At 42.6% G+C, this 14,734-nt stretch overlaps 2 protein-coding genes and 1 non-coding gene across 3 annotated transcripts in view; 2 read left to right on the forward strand and 1 right to left on the reverse strand.

Moving 5' to 3' along the window:
* Positions 1 to 1,054: 1,054 nt before the first annotated feature.
* On the reverse strand, positions 1,055 to 1,127 carry trnar-ccg (transfer RNA arginine (anticodon CCG)). Its single transcript has one exon. It is a non-coding gene; the product is annotated as a tRNA-Arg (tRNA).
* Positions 1,128 to 1,448: 321 nt separating this feature from the next.
* LOC111848138 (importin subunit alpha-1) lies at positions 1,449 to 5,138 on the forward strand. The gene is made up of 11 exons (XM_023819916.2): positions 1,449 to 1,519; positions 1,819 to 1,928; positions 2,038 to 2,178; positions 2,411 to 2,499; positions 2,617 to 2,885; positions 2,985 to 3,079; positions 3,308 to 3,571; positions 3,997 to 4,230; positions 4,392 to 4,574; positions 4,689 to 4,838; positions 4,944 to 5,138. The coding sequence occupies exons 2-11, from the start codon at positions 1,860 to 1,862 to the stop codon at positions 5,031 to 5,033; spliced, it is 1,584 nt and encodes a 527-aa protein (XP_023675684.1). The 5' UTR covers positions 1,449 to 1,519; positions 1,819 to 1,859; the 3' UTR covers positions 5,034 to 5,138.
* Positions 5,139 to 7,391: 2,253 nt separating this feature from the next.
* LOC111848147 (E3 ubiquitin-protein ligase SMURF2) overlaps positions 7,392 to 14,734 on the forward strand; it is a 43,496-nt gene continuing 36,153 nt past the window's right edge. The window contains exon 1 of the mRNA XM_072712174.1: positions 7,392 to 7,880. Within this exon, the coding sequence (XP_072568275.1) occupies positions 7,829 to 7,880 (52 nt within the window). The 5' untranslated portion in view covers positions 7,392 to 7,828. The remainder of the gene's footprint in view (positions 7,881 to 14,734) is intronic.

Raw genomic sequence — 14,734 nt, forward strand, 5'->3', positions numbered from 1 at the left:
ATAGTACGAACATGTGCTATATTGATGACCAATTCAGATCAACGAAGTAACTAATAGTGTTTACACTGTGCAAACTGATATCACGTGAATAACGTTTTAACACAGCTATAAGCTTGTTGTGTAGTCCTATGTCACGTATTATGTGCATTCCTTGTATGTCCCTTTGGACGAAGCGATTGCCAAATAAGTAGGCCTACTAATAATTATTACCAATAATTCTAACAATTATTAGATATTTTATTGTTCTGTCAGTTGCCATTTTAGACATCCAAATAATATGGGTAATATGTTATGCATATGGAATTATAGTTAAAGATATTTTTTATTTATTCTCTATTTTATGTTTCATTATTGAGCGCGGGTAATTCGCCGATCATTTTATTGTGCAGTGGTTGTGATGCTTAAGACAAATTAACGACAGTGCTATTGGATTACTGCCCCCTAATGGACAGAATGTTAAGTGCTGAAAATGCTGTGGACAGAACTTCAGAGCTTTTTGCATCCTAGATCTTGGTTGCCTTGTACCGTGCCTGAGCACGACTGTCCTCCTCCCCGCTCCCCGACTGGTCTGCGCTCGCATTGCGCCTAACGATCCGGGCCCGAGCACGCCTTCGCCATCACCATGCGACATTTTGTGTTGAAGAAAGCCCCGCCAAGTGGAATTCATGACCAATATCCGTATTTTGTACTTACCTTATACAGTATGTAGTTACTGAATGATAGTAGTGCAGAACACATTAGTTAGTCTTGACTATTTAGCAAATCGCATCACTAGTTAGCCACAAATTGCATTACATTGATCATTTCCTGCTTTATACTTCAATAAAAGTCACATACATGCATAACTTAGCGTTCAATATTTATTTCATGTTGGTATGTTGCTCACTGAATCATTATCATATAAACATTGGAAACACTGCAATACTAAAAGCCGATGAACGGCTTACAAATGATTTTTTTGTTTATTATATGTTAATATACAAGAAATGCCAGCTATTAAGAGGGTGGTACCAAAATTACTTTACAGCATTAAGTAAAAAGAATAATAGTTGACCGACCCAGATGGGACTCGAACCCACAATCCCCAGCTCCGGAGGCTGATGCCTTATCCATTAGGCCACTGGGTCATCACGTTGTTGACGCATTCAAACTTAGCTTTTAATGAGTAAGAAAGAGGCATTAGAACCCGTATTATACGTATTGTCTGCGGTATTGTTTTATATTATTATGCGCAATTGTGTACATACGTAACGACAATGTACTCGTAAGAAACATAGCGTTGAAGGACACAGACATAATGGTTTTAGGAAACGTTGAAAAGGCTAACAATGGGCGATGTATTCATCTCGCGATAGCAGAACATATCTTTTGACGATCTGTTCAGCGAATAATGTGATTTTTTTAAACCCAGCCAATAGGAAACGCGTTTCGCTCGAACGGCCCAATCACAACTAGCCAGTACCGGGAATTTAAAGAGCGGTATCTTCTCTATACGTCATTGCATCTGGCTAAGGAATTGGTAAGTATACGTTTGTGAGCTAGTGATTTTTTCTACCTCAGCCACTGGAAATACATGCATGTCTCTCGACAGATGCAGTGTTTGCGTTTAAGTATTTTTGTAATTTTTTTAATGTAATAAGTATTTCGGCACTCAGATCGTTTTACATGATCATATAAGATCACGATCGTGTGCTTCCATGCTAGCCCGGCTGCCACATGTCTTTGCTAGCTTGTGTTCTGTATGGCGGAAGAAAATGGAAATCGTTAACTGTAGTTTTATTTAACGTTCTTGTATATTTCTTCCTCTCTACATCTAAGGTGAGCATTTGACATCACTTATCCCCGGTTTTGTTGGAAGCATGTCCTCTGCTGGGAACGAGAACACCGTTCGCATTAGCAAGTTCAAAAACAAGGGAAAAGATGCCAGCGTATGTGACCGGATCCCACCAAGAGATGCCGCCCATGTTGCAGCCTTTCTCGCTGGTCAGGTTATTGGGTATCTGATTAGCTACGCTTTCGGTCGCTCTGATTATGTAGGAGCTGAGGCGAAGGAGGATCGAAGTCAACGTCGAGCTTCGGAAGGCAAAGAAGGACGAGCAAATCCTCAAAAGGAGGAATGTCAGCAGCTTCCCCGAAGAGGCGACTTCACCGCTTCAAGAGAAGAACCAGAACTCGCAGGTATGCCAAAGATACTGCACCTGCCGTATTTCACTAAGGTCATGCATGTTTTCTGTCTGTCGTGAGTTTGTAGTTACAGATGATGCTAATTCGTTCACCATATCCGGACTTGTCAAAGTATAAACTTGGCTTGCATCAAAGCTCATTAAGTGCTGCTTATATCCCAGTGAAATCCACGGAAATCATGACCGACGTCTTGATGCCCCCTTTTATGTTAAACTGTATATTGCAGCCTACCCAGCACTGGACAGTGGAGGAGATTGTCACTGGGGTTAGCAGCAATAACCTTGATATGCAGCTGCAAGCAACGCAGGCTGCTAGGTAAAGTGACCTCAGTGGGTTGTACATGTTTTGAAGGTCCCTAGATGGTTATCCTACCTGCTAGTGGTTACTGATTTGGTGACACCCCTGCCCCCAACTTTTTGTGTTGCCCTGCAGAAAGCTGCTCTCGCGGGAGCGACAACCTCCCATTGACCGCATCATTGGCGCTGGGCTAATCACAAAGCTTGTGGGGTTTCTGGGTGTGGGAGAGTGTCCCCCCATCCAGTTTGAGGCAGCTTGGGCTCTCACCAACATTGCCTCCGGGACCTCGGATCAGACCCGAGCTGTGGTCGAGGGGGGTGCTATCCCAGCCTTCATCAGCCTGGTGACATCCCCGCATCCTCATATCAGTGAGCAAGCCATCTGGGCCTTGGGAAACATTGCAGGTAAAGGCTCTTTACTTTTCTGTTTTATGCATTAATGTATCGGCGCCCCAGACAATGCAATGGGCCTCAATACGTTTCGCAAAACTTGCTTCGTTTCAGGTGATGGTTCTGCCTATCGAGACACGGTCATCAAACATGGGGCCATTGATCCTCTCCTCAGTCTGCTGGCCGTCCCTGACCTTTCTACATTCTCTGTAAGTATTTTGTTTCACTCTTTCTGACGGCCCTGTTATCCTTCAATCTTCCCATTGATTGTTTTAAAAGTGGCAACTTAAGAGATCCCAGTTTCAGATTTTGTTTTTTTTTTTTTGGCCACTAGATGGCGTATTGAGCACAAGTCCACTTTCTGTCGTTGTGCCTGACTGCTGTTGGTCTTCTGCATTCTAAATGCTGCATGCGTGTGTGTAACTTCCTTCCTCAAGTCTGGCTACCTGAGGAATGTTGCGTGGACCCTGTCGAACCTCTGCCGCAACAAGAACCCACCTCCCCCTCTGACGGCGGTGCAGCAGGTGCTTCCTGCACTGGTGCACCTGCTGCACCATGATGACAAGGAGGTGCTGGCAGACACCTGCTGGGCCGTGTCCTACCTGACCGACGGGCCCAATGACCGCATAGAGGTGGTGGTGCAGGCGGGCTTGGTACCCCGCATAGTTCAGCTGCTGGGTTCCGGGGAGCTCTCCATCGTGGTATGTCTTTATGGCTTTGCGTTATTGTAGGACACTGGTTGGGTTAGGGGGACTGATTGGCTTGGCTGGTTTTGAGTTTGCAAAAACTGACTCAAGTTGGTGGCAGGGAGATTGGATATGTTAAGTTTGAAATCTTAAAATGGAGTCTGTCTGAATGACAGCTATAGATTACAAGTGCTATATTTTTTTTATTGTATTGTGGACTCCTTGGATACATTTAGTATTGATGCAATTGACAACTGAAGGAACACATTTTCACTAAAGGACAGTGTAGTGTTGCTTATAGTGAAATCTGTCCACTGAAATGGTTAGATGGACGAGAAAACAATTTTTGTTTGTTTCTTCAGTAAACGTTTTCTGTTTTGGTTTGGCTCTGTTTTTAAGCTCTGGGTTGTTCACCCTTCAAACCCTGTTCTCCTTGCCAGACTCCATCACTGCGTTCAATAGGAAATATAGTTACCGGCACAGACGAGCAGACTCAGAAAGTGCTGGATGCCGGTGCTTTGGCAACGTTCCCTGATCTGCTTCGTCATCACAAGAACAATATTCAGAAGGAAGCTGCATGGACACTGTCCAATGTCACTGCGGGGAAAGACACGCAGATCCAGGAGGTCATCAATGCGGGCCTGGTGCCCTTACTGGTGGAAGTGCTCCAACTGGTAAGGCACGGCCCTCTCTTTGGGTGGAAAGACCTCCTGTGCTTTGTGGAACTCAAACTTAACCTTGGCACATTATTGTTGGAAGGAAGTCTGGAATCATCTGGTATGCTGCTAAAATGCAGTTTTGGTCCATTGCGGATTTGTTTTTTGTTTGTTCCTAGGGTGACTACAAAACTCAGAAAGAAGCTGTGTGGGCTATAACGAACTACACCAGTGGTGGCACTGTTCAGCAGGTGGTATACCTCGTCCAGGCCAACGTGCTGGAACCTCTGCTGGATCTGCTGTCTACCAAGGATAGCAAAACCATTCTGGTTATCCTGGATGCCATCTCGAACATTTTCCTGGTATGTTACCCTCCCCCCCCATGAAAAAAGGCAGTTTAAACACGATGTGTCAGTAGCTGTGGTATAACCATGTTTTAGCACGTTTCCCAGTGTCAGTCATTTCTTTGCTTGCAGGCAGGAGAAAAGATTGGGGAAGCTGAGAAGCTCTGCTTGATGATCGAGGAATGTGGGGGGCTGGATAAGATCGAGGCACTGCAGGCTCATGAGAATGAGATGGTGTATAAGGCATCACTCAACCTGATTGAGAAGTACTTCTCAGGCGAGGTAAGCAGTATTCCAAGCTTAAGAGAGAACTGGTCTTGCTTGTATGGCAAATGGTTTCATCAGGAGTGCTTAATGTTTAAATCTTTGGGTTTTCTTCCCATACAGGAAGTGGAAGATGAGTCTGTTGCACCAGGCACTACAGCTGATGGATATGACTTTCAGATCTCAGATAACCAAAGTGCTTTCAACTTCTGAGTCGTAATATTTGTGTGGCTTCTCATTTTCTATGTGTACATACCTGTCTTTGTCTGACTTTTTTTTTTTTTATGAACTGTAAATAAAGTCTGAATTGGATTCTCACTGGCCTTTTGCATTGAAGCACTTTGAGGTAAATGTCCCACCATGACACAGGATCGACGTCCAGTTGTGCCAACATCGGTATTACACAGCTCTCTCGTCAGGTTTATAAGACTGTACAAGGACCGCTGCATTGGTGGACAGTTCTTTTATTGGAATAAATAAATATAGGTCTCTTTTTGGCAGCTATATATATGCATAAACCCCTGTTTAATCGTGATTCTGCTGGTATAGAAGGCTGCACTAAGCAGGTTTCTTCCAGGTTTTTTAAATTTCTAGGACAGAAGTGCACTAGCATAGGGTGAAGCAGGAGTCACTGGGAACAGCCATAAACCAGCCAGATAAAGGGCATAAGTGACTTTCTAATGCCAGAAATGACTGTCAACTTCTCTGAATGTTTCTCATGAATCAGAGGATGACACCAAGTGACCTTCAAAAGGAATAGGAAACATTAAGTGGTGTGAAGTGCACTGCTGGGACAGGTCATGTCAGGCTCCTAGAAGCAGGACTGAAGACCCATAAAGCAAGGAAGAAGCCCTTCATCACTGAGAAACCGAAGAACCAGGCTGCAGTTTGCAAAAAAAGTATATATCATTTTATTGTTCATGCATGCACACTTAAGTTGAGAAATTAGTGAAACAGAAAATGTTGTGGTTGCAATTTCTTCTGTGGCTGTATTTTCTGCTGTTTGGCAGCTTGGATTGAAAATTACTTTGTTTGTTGGGTCAAAACACATGTTGAGTGTCATCCTGCATACATCCAAAGACCAGTTTTTTTGTTACAGGAATCTGTATGGAAGTGTTTATTGCATTCCTTTAATGCTGAACAAATGCAAGGTGGTGTCATCCCTGTGAATGTTTTCAAGTTTGTCAGGTATACTTTTCACCTTTGAATCATTTCTATCCCTGATTATAAGTATGGGTTTAAGAGTGAGGTGTGTTTCAAAATGTGTCGCTTCAGAGGATTTGGGATGTGAGTAAGTTAATGCTCTCCCATTATTTAAAAAAGTCAGTTGGTACTGAGATATGTCTGCAACTCAGTCACGGACTAGTATGTATTTATAAGGCTTCCTGTGTATTGTCATGCCTGTACCTACCACTGAGGACACCGAGGTCAAGTCCTCAGTACTCCAATGACCACAATCCATTACAGGGCCCATCGAGGAAGTGTTAACACTTTGACCTCGGTATATAAAAAATCCTGGCTGCTGCATTGGGTGTTAATGGCATTTTTCTACAAGAACATTTATGGTCTGCATTTTGAAATCCGTGTGCTTTACGAGAATCTGATTAGGTGCCAATACTGAAATACATTGAGAAATGCAAAGAAATCTAGTTTTGTCCAATTTCTATAACGTCAGGGGCGTGTGTAGCGGAATTATTTGAAGAACAGGTTTTTTTTATATGAGAAACACAAGCGCACTTACGTCAGTAAGGTTTCAACTTAGATTTAATTACTTAGCTGCATTCTGATTTTTCCGTATATGCAATGGTAATAAAACAGTTTTAATCATCATTCTCGCCAGTTTTGATTCCTTATAAGTAAACCCTTTCCCTGAACGTCATTCTCCATTCTACATTTGTCTTCTGCAGACAGATTACGGCATAGTTTTCATTTAAAAAATGTTAGACTATAACAATTTCCCCAGGAATGTAACTATTTAAGGAGGAGCCCGAATGTAGCTTAAAATGTATCAAGCAGTCATGTTGAATGTTGAGCACGTGTATATTAGTACGTTTAACATTATTGTTTGCCTCTATACATAATATGTTGCAATTTAACAGGAAAGGGCAAGACTGCTCTTACTACTCATTTTCCATATTTATTCTGTGGACAGTATATCGTTCCCCAACATTTCCTTAAAGAAAGTTCCTCAATCTGTCAGAGCATTATTCTGTAAGACGACTACAAGCATTCGACTGTATTATTAAATTAAGTTAAACTATGAATCTCATTCATAGGTTATAGTCTCTCATTTTATTAAAAGTAAGACTTAAATATATGAAAGTCGATTGTTCTCGTCGCGCCAAATGCACACGAACGTATCTGCAAAATATCATCAAATAGGGGCATTGAGACATAATATATTAAACTAATATCTCATCTTCAGTTTTTCGTGCATCTATTTCTAAGAAGCATAGCATTATAAATCGTATATATATGCACACACATGTTTGACTGTTTGTAGGTAGGCTTTTTGTTTCTCGTAGCTTTCAATCGGGTGATGTCACCAGCCCCGGCGGAGGAGCTGCGGGGGGAGAGGCTCTTCAACACCCGTCAACTTCGCAGCGACTCGCATTGCGATGCCGCCGCCGCCGCAGCAATAGGCTCCGGTCAGCCTGCGCTCCTTAACGCTGGTAGACGTGCGGGAACTTGCCTTTTTTAATGCCTCTTTCAGACTTGGATTTCGGGCGCCCGTCCTTATTGACCTGCGGTGTAGGATTAACGTTTTCCCTGCATTAGACATCCTTTTTTGTTGTCCCGTGTTCGCGGTATGGTGTAATGGCAGTGTTGTGTACATCCGGGCCACAATGCCGTGACTCCATTATTGTTCATTCACTGTGAACTGGAGAGAGGAGAAGGAGGGATTTATTTTATTTATATTTATCTTTATAAATATAAATAAAATAAATCGATATACAAACCTGCACATATTTCCTGTAATTAAAAGTCAAGCTGGACCGTAAAAGGACATGTCTAACCAAGGGGTGAGGAGAAACGGCCCAGTGAAACTGCGTTTGACAGGTAAGATTTTAAAACCCAAAAGCGTCTCGCTAAGTAGTTTGCCAGCGATCGCTTGGCATTTTCATCCAGCTTCTCTACAAAATGTTTAACTTCTTGAAAGTATGTGTTTGGATGCCGTCAAAACGTATTTGTGCTGCAGTCATGCAACATCGACAGGGACTTACTCAACTAAAGAGAGTAATTGTGTGATTTTGGGGGAAGCCCTAAAACATTAATATCATGTCTGCTTGTCGGCTTGTTTATATGAATATATCTCTGACTGAAAGCCGAATACGCCATCCTGAAGTGTTTTACTCATTCAGATCTTATTTTTTTATTTATATGAAGTAGATTTAGTGAGCAGTCGTTTCTCATCGGACCTAAATAATTTGGTGAAAGAAGTTTTGTTCGTTTTTCGTTTAAGAAAATGATCTTGCCAACTACAGCTTTCCAGAAAGAAGGGGGGAAATAGGGTTACATTAAAAGTATCCATTGAGCTAACTCGTAGCTTTGCTTTTTTTTTTTTTTTAAGTACTCTGGTTGCTTGTTTACATGGTATTTAACTTAAGGCTTGAGATAGCTGGCAAGTTGTTTTAATATAGTCAATCACGGATGACTGGTCAAAAAACATTGTAATGGTTATTTTTTAAAAACATCGCGACTTTTCAATTTATAGAAATAAACCAGTATTTGTCAGTATTACATTTTGAATTTTAAAATTAGGAGGGGGAATATCTTCTTTTTTTTTGAGAATTAGCAGGATTACTAGATATACGAGGCTTTACAAATGGTCCTTGCAATCAGAAAGTAAAGGATCCACATATCCTCGCCGTGCCTGCACGCCGCACACCATACAACAGAGTAAAAGTTCCGTCCATAGCCTTCCTAGGGGCTTTTAAGAAGTAGGCCTATTACCCCCCCCGTTATAACCCCCTCTTGGCTCATGATCGTCATTCAGGTTTTTTGTAATAGGCCTATGTGATAAAGTAATTTCCAATTTATAAAAGGGAACTAGTTAGTTCTAATGTAGAGAGCCGCAAATGGCCTAATAATAATTAAATAATAATAATTTAGTCCTATTATTATTACCGGAAGTATAATGATCGCTTATTCGTTGTTCAATTACAGATGTATGGCGTAATATGAGTGGTATTCTAAGATAAAGTTAAACAATTTTGTTCGTCTGATGTTGCGGAAGAGGACGTCGAGCGTTAAATGATTTAGCACTTATTTCTGAGAAAAAGACGCAGAATTTTGTGTTAATTTTAAGTAACGTCTTTGAGTGCTTGTTTATCGTTCTGCGTGGAATATTGAATTTCTTAAGAGTACTTTCATACTGGGTAGTGCTGTCGTAAACGTAATGACCCATAAATGCTTCGTTGTCAAAAATAAATGGCTAAATAGGATGTCGCAAATTCATTAATTTTCGCTTCGAATAAAGAACCCCTTATGAATAAACCAATTGTATGCCTTTGCAATGACTAAATGTATAGGTGATCTGTTTATAACACGTCATTCTGTCCGCAAAGTGCTGAGTCGTGAAGTCCGCTCGTTAAAACTGGCTGTGATAAATTACCTTTGTGGTTGGGAAGGGTCCAGAAATGGCTTCCCTTGCAGAAAGCAGGCAAATTTGGAAAGGAATGGTATTACAATTGGACGGCTTGTTTTTTTTTTTCTTTTCTTTACTAGCCTTTGGATGCTGTTGAATTATTGAAGAAATGTGCACAAGAACACTGCGACATATTAGAATATGTTCTTCATGTATTTGAATACTTACGCCATGTTTTCCAGATATTCATTTAATCAATCAGTAGTCTTGTATGTGTGATAGTTATTGTGTAAATGATGCCTTCCAAACTTAATAGTAGTAATATGGGTATCTCTGAGTTGCCCTTAGTGTGTACTTGAGCGTATGTCTTGCAGTGGACTGACATCTTTGCCTCCTGCCTTATGCTTCTGGGATCGACTCCGGGTAATTCACAACCATGCACTGGATAAGCAATTCTGGGAAAGAATGGGTAGTTTTGAGTCTTCTTGTACTGGAAAGTGGCATTGTAAGCTCCAGTTTTAAGTGCAAGGTAACTTTGATGCATTCATTGATTTATTTAGTATTAAAAACATGAATTCATACAATTAAATGACCATGTTAGCCTAATATTATTGTCCTTGTGTTTGCCAGATCGTCGAATGTTATTGAAGGACCTGAGACAGTTTTGTATTTTTATGCGGTGAAGTCAAATACAGAAGTCATAGTTTTTGTTTCGTGTTTTTTAAAGAAATGATACACGTCAGATTTTGGCCTTTGTCATGCAGCTAAAATGAAAATCTGTCTGCTACTGACAACTTTAAGTTCACGCCTGCTCCCCTGTGGATTCTAGAAAATAATACTGGATATCTTGCGCTGTGTTTTTTCTAAAATATACTGGTATGTTTTGTTTAATTAGTGGAATGTGTACAACTGTTACAAATATTTGCTGTCTTGTGGTGTCTGTCTACAGGGGGTTGTTGTTCTCATAATTCATGGCATAAATGTTTTGCAAACCGCAGTGGTGCTTTGGACATGAGGCTGTTTGCTTGTTTTTTCCCTGCCTGAAATAAAAAAGAAACTTGGGGCTTATTTGTTTTTTGTTTTTTGTTTTTTTTGTTTTTGTCACTTGACAACGTCGTGTTTGTCTGACTTTGTTCTGATGCCACGCTCCATCCACCGCATTTGCATGTGCTATTAGAGCGAGGACATCAGGTTTGATGTCAGTGAAGGTATTGCACAAGGTTGTGAACTTGTGAAAAAAAAGAAGAAGAAAAAAAGAGTGGAAAAAAATTGCATGCTTCAGCTCTGATGTAAGAAGATAAAATTGATGCTGGTTATTAGGAGAGTGGTTTTTGACTTGCTAATAAATTCTCCCCTATGAACTCGCACACAACTTTTTTTTTTTTTGCCAACAAAAAGCTTTGCATAAAAAATAGTGAATGATTGTAGTTGTATGTAATCCTGTCTGGCGCGTCATCTGCTCATGACCCATCTTGCATGGAAACGCTGTGTGGCTGACGGACCTGTTGTTTCCCGTAATACAAAGAAATCGTCACAATGGTCTGTGGTGTGGCATTTTTTCTGCTTATGAGTTGGCACCAGCGCCAAGCCAGAAAAATCCCAAAGTGGCTCTGTGGCAACTTAACCTCGGCTCCATCTTCTTGGAGAGATTAGCCGATTGAAAACTTTGACTAAGACATCAAGGGATTCTTCAAGACTGCTGTATTCAAGATGACTTGCTTGCTTTGTGGGGGGGGGGGGGGGGGTGTTACTCCAGGGGGTGTAAACCCGCAGTAGTCTGCCATCATGTATAGGGAACCCCTGTTAACTTGGGGGGGGAATACATCTTTATTTTATTCTTCATGGCAGTGCTGAAGGCCTTTGAAATGCACTGAAGTACAAAACCACTGCCCGCGGCCTGTTGTGCTGGCATAAATATTTGGACATCATGGTGAAAATCATTTTGTGTCAGATTCCTGGATGCTGGAGTTCCACCTCTTTGCGTTGTGCCGTTCTTCGTTTCTGCAGTTGCTAAATGTGAGATCTTCCTGGTCAACAGATGTTGTTCAAGGAAATGGACCAAGCGAATGACATCTGTAACCAAAAGCTTGCTGGTTTAGCTCTCAGTGGGATTTGGTTGGGGTGGCGGGTGGGGGGGTGGGGTGTTGCTCTCATACACACAAAACTCCTGTAACTGCTTTAGTTCAAGTCTCTGTTAAAGTAGCCCTCTTGTTGGGTTTTGAAGGGCAATGTTGAACTGTGTTCATTTTATGTTTATGTTGTCATTGATGTTTAATTGGGAATGGAGTTGAGTGGTTGTATGTGGCACGCTGGCGTGGACAGCTGCCTGTGCTGCATGGCTGGGTGCCCAGAGGGGCTAGAGCGACACAGACCCCCTCACAGGTCCTCCGACTCCCGCTTGGTTTTGCACTTTCTTGCAAAACAAACATTTAAAATGTTTACATGGGGATACATTGTTTTGACTGGAAGGGGGAGATGACAGCCGCCCGCTTTTGATCAGCCTCCAGGATCAGGTCGAGGCGAATTCCAGACCCTTCTGTGTTCCAGGAAGAGCCAAATTAAATATTTAAACGAGCACCGTTTCTGAGGGAATGGGGTAGGGAAAGGGGGGAGGGAGGGAGGGAGGGGGGGGAGGGTTTTTGGGGCCGGAGCGAGTGTTTCCGGAAAATCAGAAATGTTCCCAAAGCCATTTCAGGTGCGTTTATACCCCAGAATGTATGACGCTGGAATATTAATTTGCAAAACGACGTATAATTTGCTGTCGGGGCATACACTGTCATTTACGATTTTGATAAATGCTTCAGCCGCCTCACCATATCTCAGAATTATCGCTCGATCTGTTTTGGTGCATGCAAAGAAAATGTCAAATGTACCCAGTAAGAAAGTCTTTCATGCAAAACTGTTTTGCTAAGGTATTAGCGTGCAGTACTGCATGCGTGTCCGTGATCTGAAGCCTTCGGTGTCTCTTTACCTGCTATGGTTTTCTTTTTTAGCCGACATCTTTGCAACGGTGGAATGCTTAACTGAAGAGCCTCAAAGGTCATTATATCTGTTTTGCTGCCCTCGAAGGTTTAATTCGGACCCAAAGTAGAGTATGTCGATGCTAATATTCAAGACGTGAGGTCTGGGGTAGAGAATGTTCCAGATATTTCTTTAAAGGAGCCCAAATGCACTCTTACGACATGCTATAAATATTTCTCTGTAAGCTGTAAAAACAGCGGAGCACCTTCATTTTCCATTTGGGGGGGGAGGGGGGAGACGCAAACTTAATGACTCGTTAATTAGGTTGTCGGTACAAGCAGGTCTTGCAATCGGATGTTTTAAGGACACTGATTATGTACTTTATAACGAAAGGGAGGAAAGGAATGAGCATAATTTACCCTCAGGCCAAAAATCTACATACTATGATATTGGTTTGCGATTCAGTAGGTAAAATGTAAGCCGGTTGTACGGACCTCATAGCGTGTGTGTGTGTGTCGCTGTCAGGTGACCTTGTCGACTTGGTCCCTCTATAATGCCGAGTCAGGGATCACTGCAGCAGCCCTGTCTCATAATTATGTGTTCAGCAGATGATGAAGCGATAGGCCACCCAAAGAGGCCTGTGGGACAATGTGGCCTTTCACAATGGTGACTGCTCTATTTAATATAGCCCTGTGTAATTCACGCGTTTCAAAGTGATTCCTCCTTTGGGCCAGTGAGGGGTAAAAGGCCGGCAGTGTTGATCAACTCCTGCGGGGCTGTCTGGCACCCGGGCTAACGAGCTACTGATTGTGAATCATTCTTGTGTCGTGGTTTGTTTTTTTTTTTTTTTTGAGCAGGCAGACGATGGACAGACGTGGAAACGGAAGAGTATGGCCGCAATCTGCTCAGACTCGCGCCTCCGTTGTGGTTTCCCTGCTTTTCGTTTGGGTTTCTGACACGGGGCCGGCGCCAGTGCCATGACGGAGAACTTCTCCTCCACCAGCTCGGTGCCTTTTCACATGGCCATTTTATTTATTATCATTATCGTCAATATAATGTTACTATTGTGTCGTTCAGCCATCAGCCGTGCGGCTCAGGTTTAGCGGAGGATGGGAAGGGGACACGGGACCCGGGTAGAATGAAACTGCCACTTGTCCAGAACCCCCCCCCCCCCCAAAAAAAAATGAAAAAAATGGAACCGCTAAGTCGCAGGGAAACTGGAGACGATGCAATCGCGATAAGCCAGTGTGGGTTGAGCCAAAGCAGTGTGCTGTGGGTTGGAAAGTATGCAGCTGGGGGGTGAGGGGTGGGGGAGTCTGGGCTGAGGAATCTTAACAGGAAACTCCACACTCTGCCACTAAAGGAAGCTGATGTACCTGTCAGGCAAGAGGTCGGCGCGTTACGCCGCCGGCTCAGCTGACCGCGCATAATTAAATTGTGGCTTATCACTGAGTAGCATCATCTGTAAAATATTCTGCCGTCTGAGACCAGAATGACATTTCCTCCTTTCTTCCCCCCCCCCCCCCAAATCCCGCTTGTGTCTGATTAGGGTTAACCTCGGTCACAATGGATCAGGAGGAATGCCATATTTGAGTAACTCCTCTCAACTCACAACCATTTGTCATGTTGAATCACGGCGCCTTTCTCCAGCCTGGTGAAACTCAGTCGGAGCGGAATGCTGCACCAAAATCATTGCCTCCCAAATTATTCCCCTCGAAGAATCCCTGCGGCGTAAATCCTGCCCTGCGGCATGAGCTCCTTACTCAGTCTTTGCATCTCCTCCGGCAGTTACAGCTACTAGAGGCGAGTTGAGTAGTTAACCGTTGATAGCCGGTGCTGGAAATCGGTAATTTAACTTTCCACTAACTTTCCACCATCGCAGCTTTCTTTTTTGTACTGGGATGTTTTTAAATTTCACAAACCTATTCCAGCAGCACTGACCAGACAGAAGGAAGTTTAGACGACTCTAGCATCTGTCGTCAAGCTACTGCCGCGGAGACTGTGAAGCGGTCATCAGAACCTCAGCATATTAAACTGCATATCTCCATAGTTCAGTGACAGATTATGATGCGGTCTTTGGTTCACATTAAAAGAGGAACAACATAAATAGCTGACTACTATTTACTTTGAGTTCAGGTTATCTGTATGTATTTGAGTAAAGCATTTGAGAGTGTATTTGGAGTATTTTATCTGACAACAGTAAATATGCGGAGTAGGGTTGATTATTAGGCTCCTGTCAGTAAAGCTGTAAAGCAAGATAGAATGTTGGAGAACATCACAGCACAAGACACCAAACCAACCTCTGTCTGAATTATAATGGCTGCCAAACGACAGCGGACAGCACGGACAAAAGATCCATTTTTCT

The sequence above is a fragment of the Paramormyrops kingsleyae genome, chromosome 5 (assembly GCF_048594095.1).
Source record: "Paramormyrops kingsleyae isolate MSU_618 chromosome 5, PKINGS_0.4, whole genome shotgun sequence".
NCBI classification, from domain to species: domain Eukaryota; kingdom Metazoa; phylum Chordata; class Actinopteri; order Osteoglossiformes; family Mormyridae; genus Paramormyrops; species Paramormyrops kingsleyae.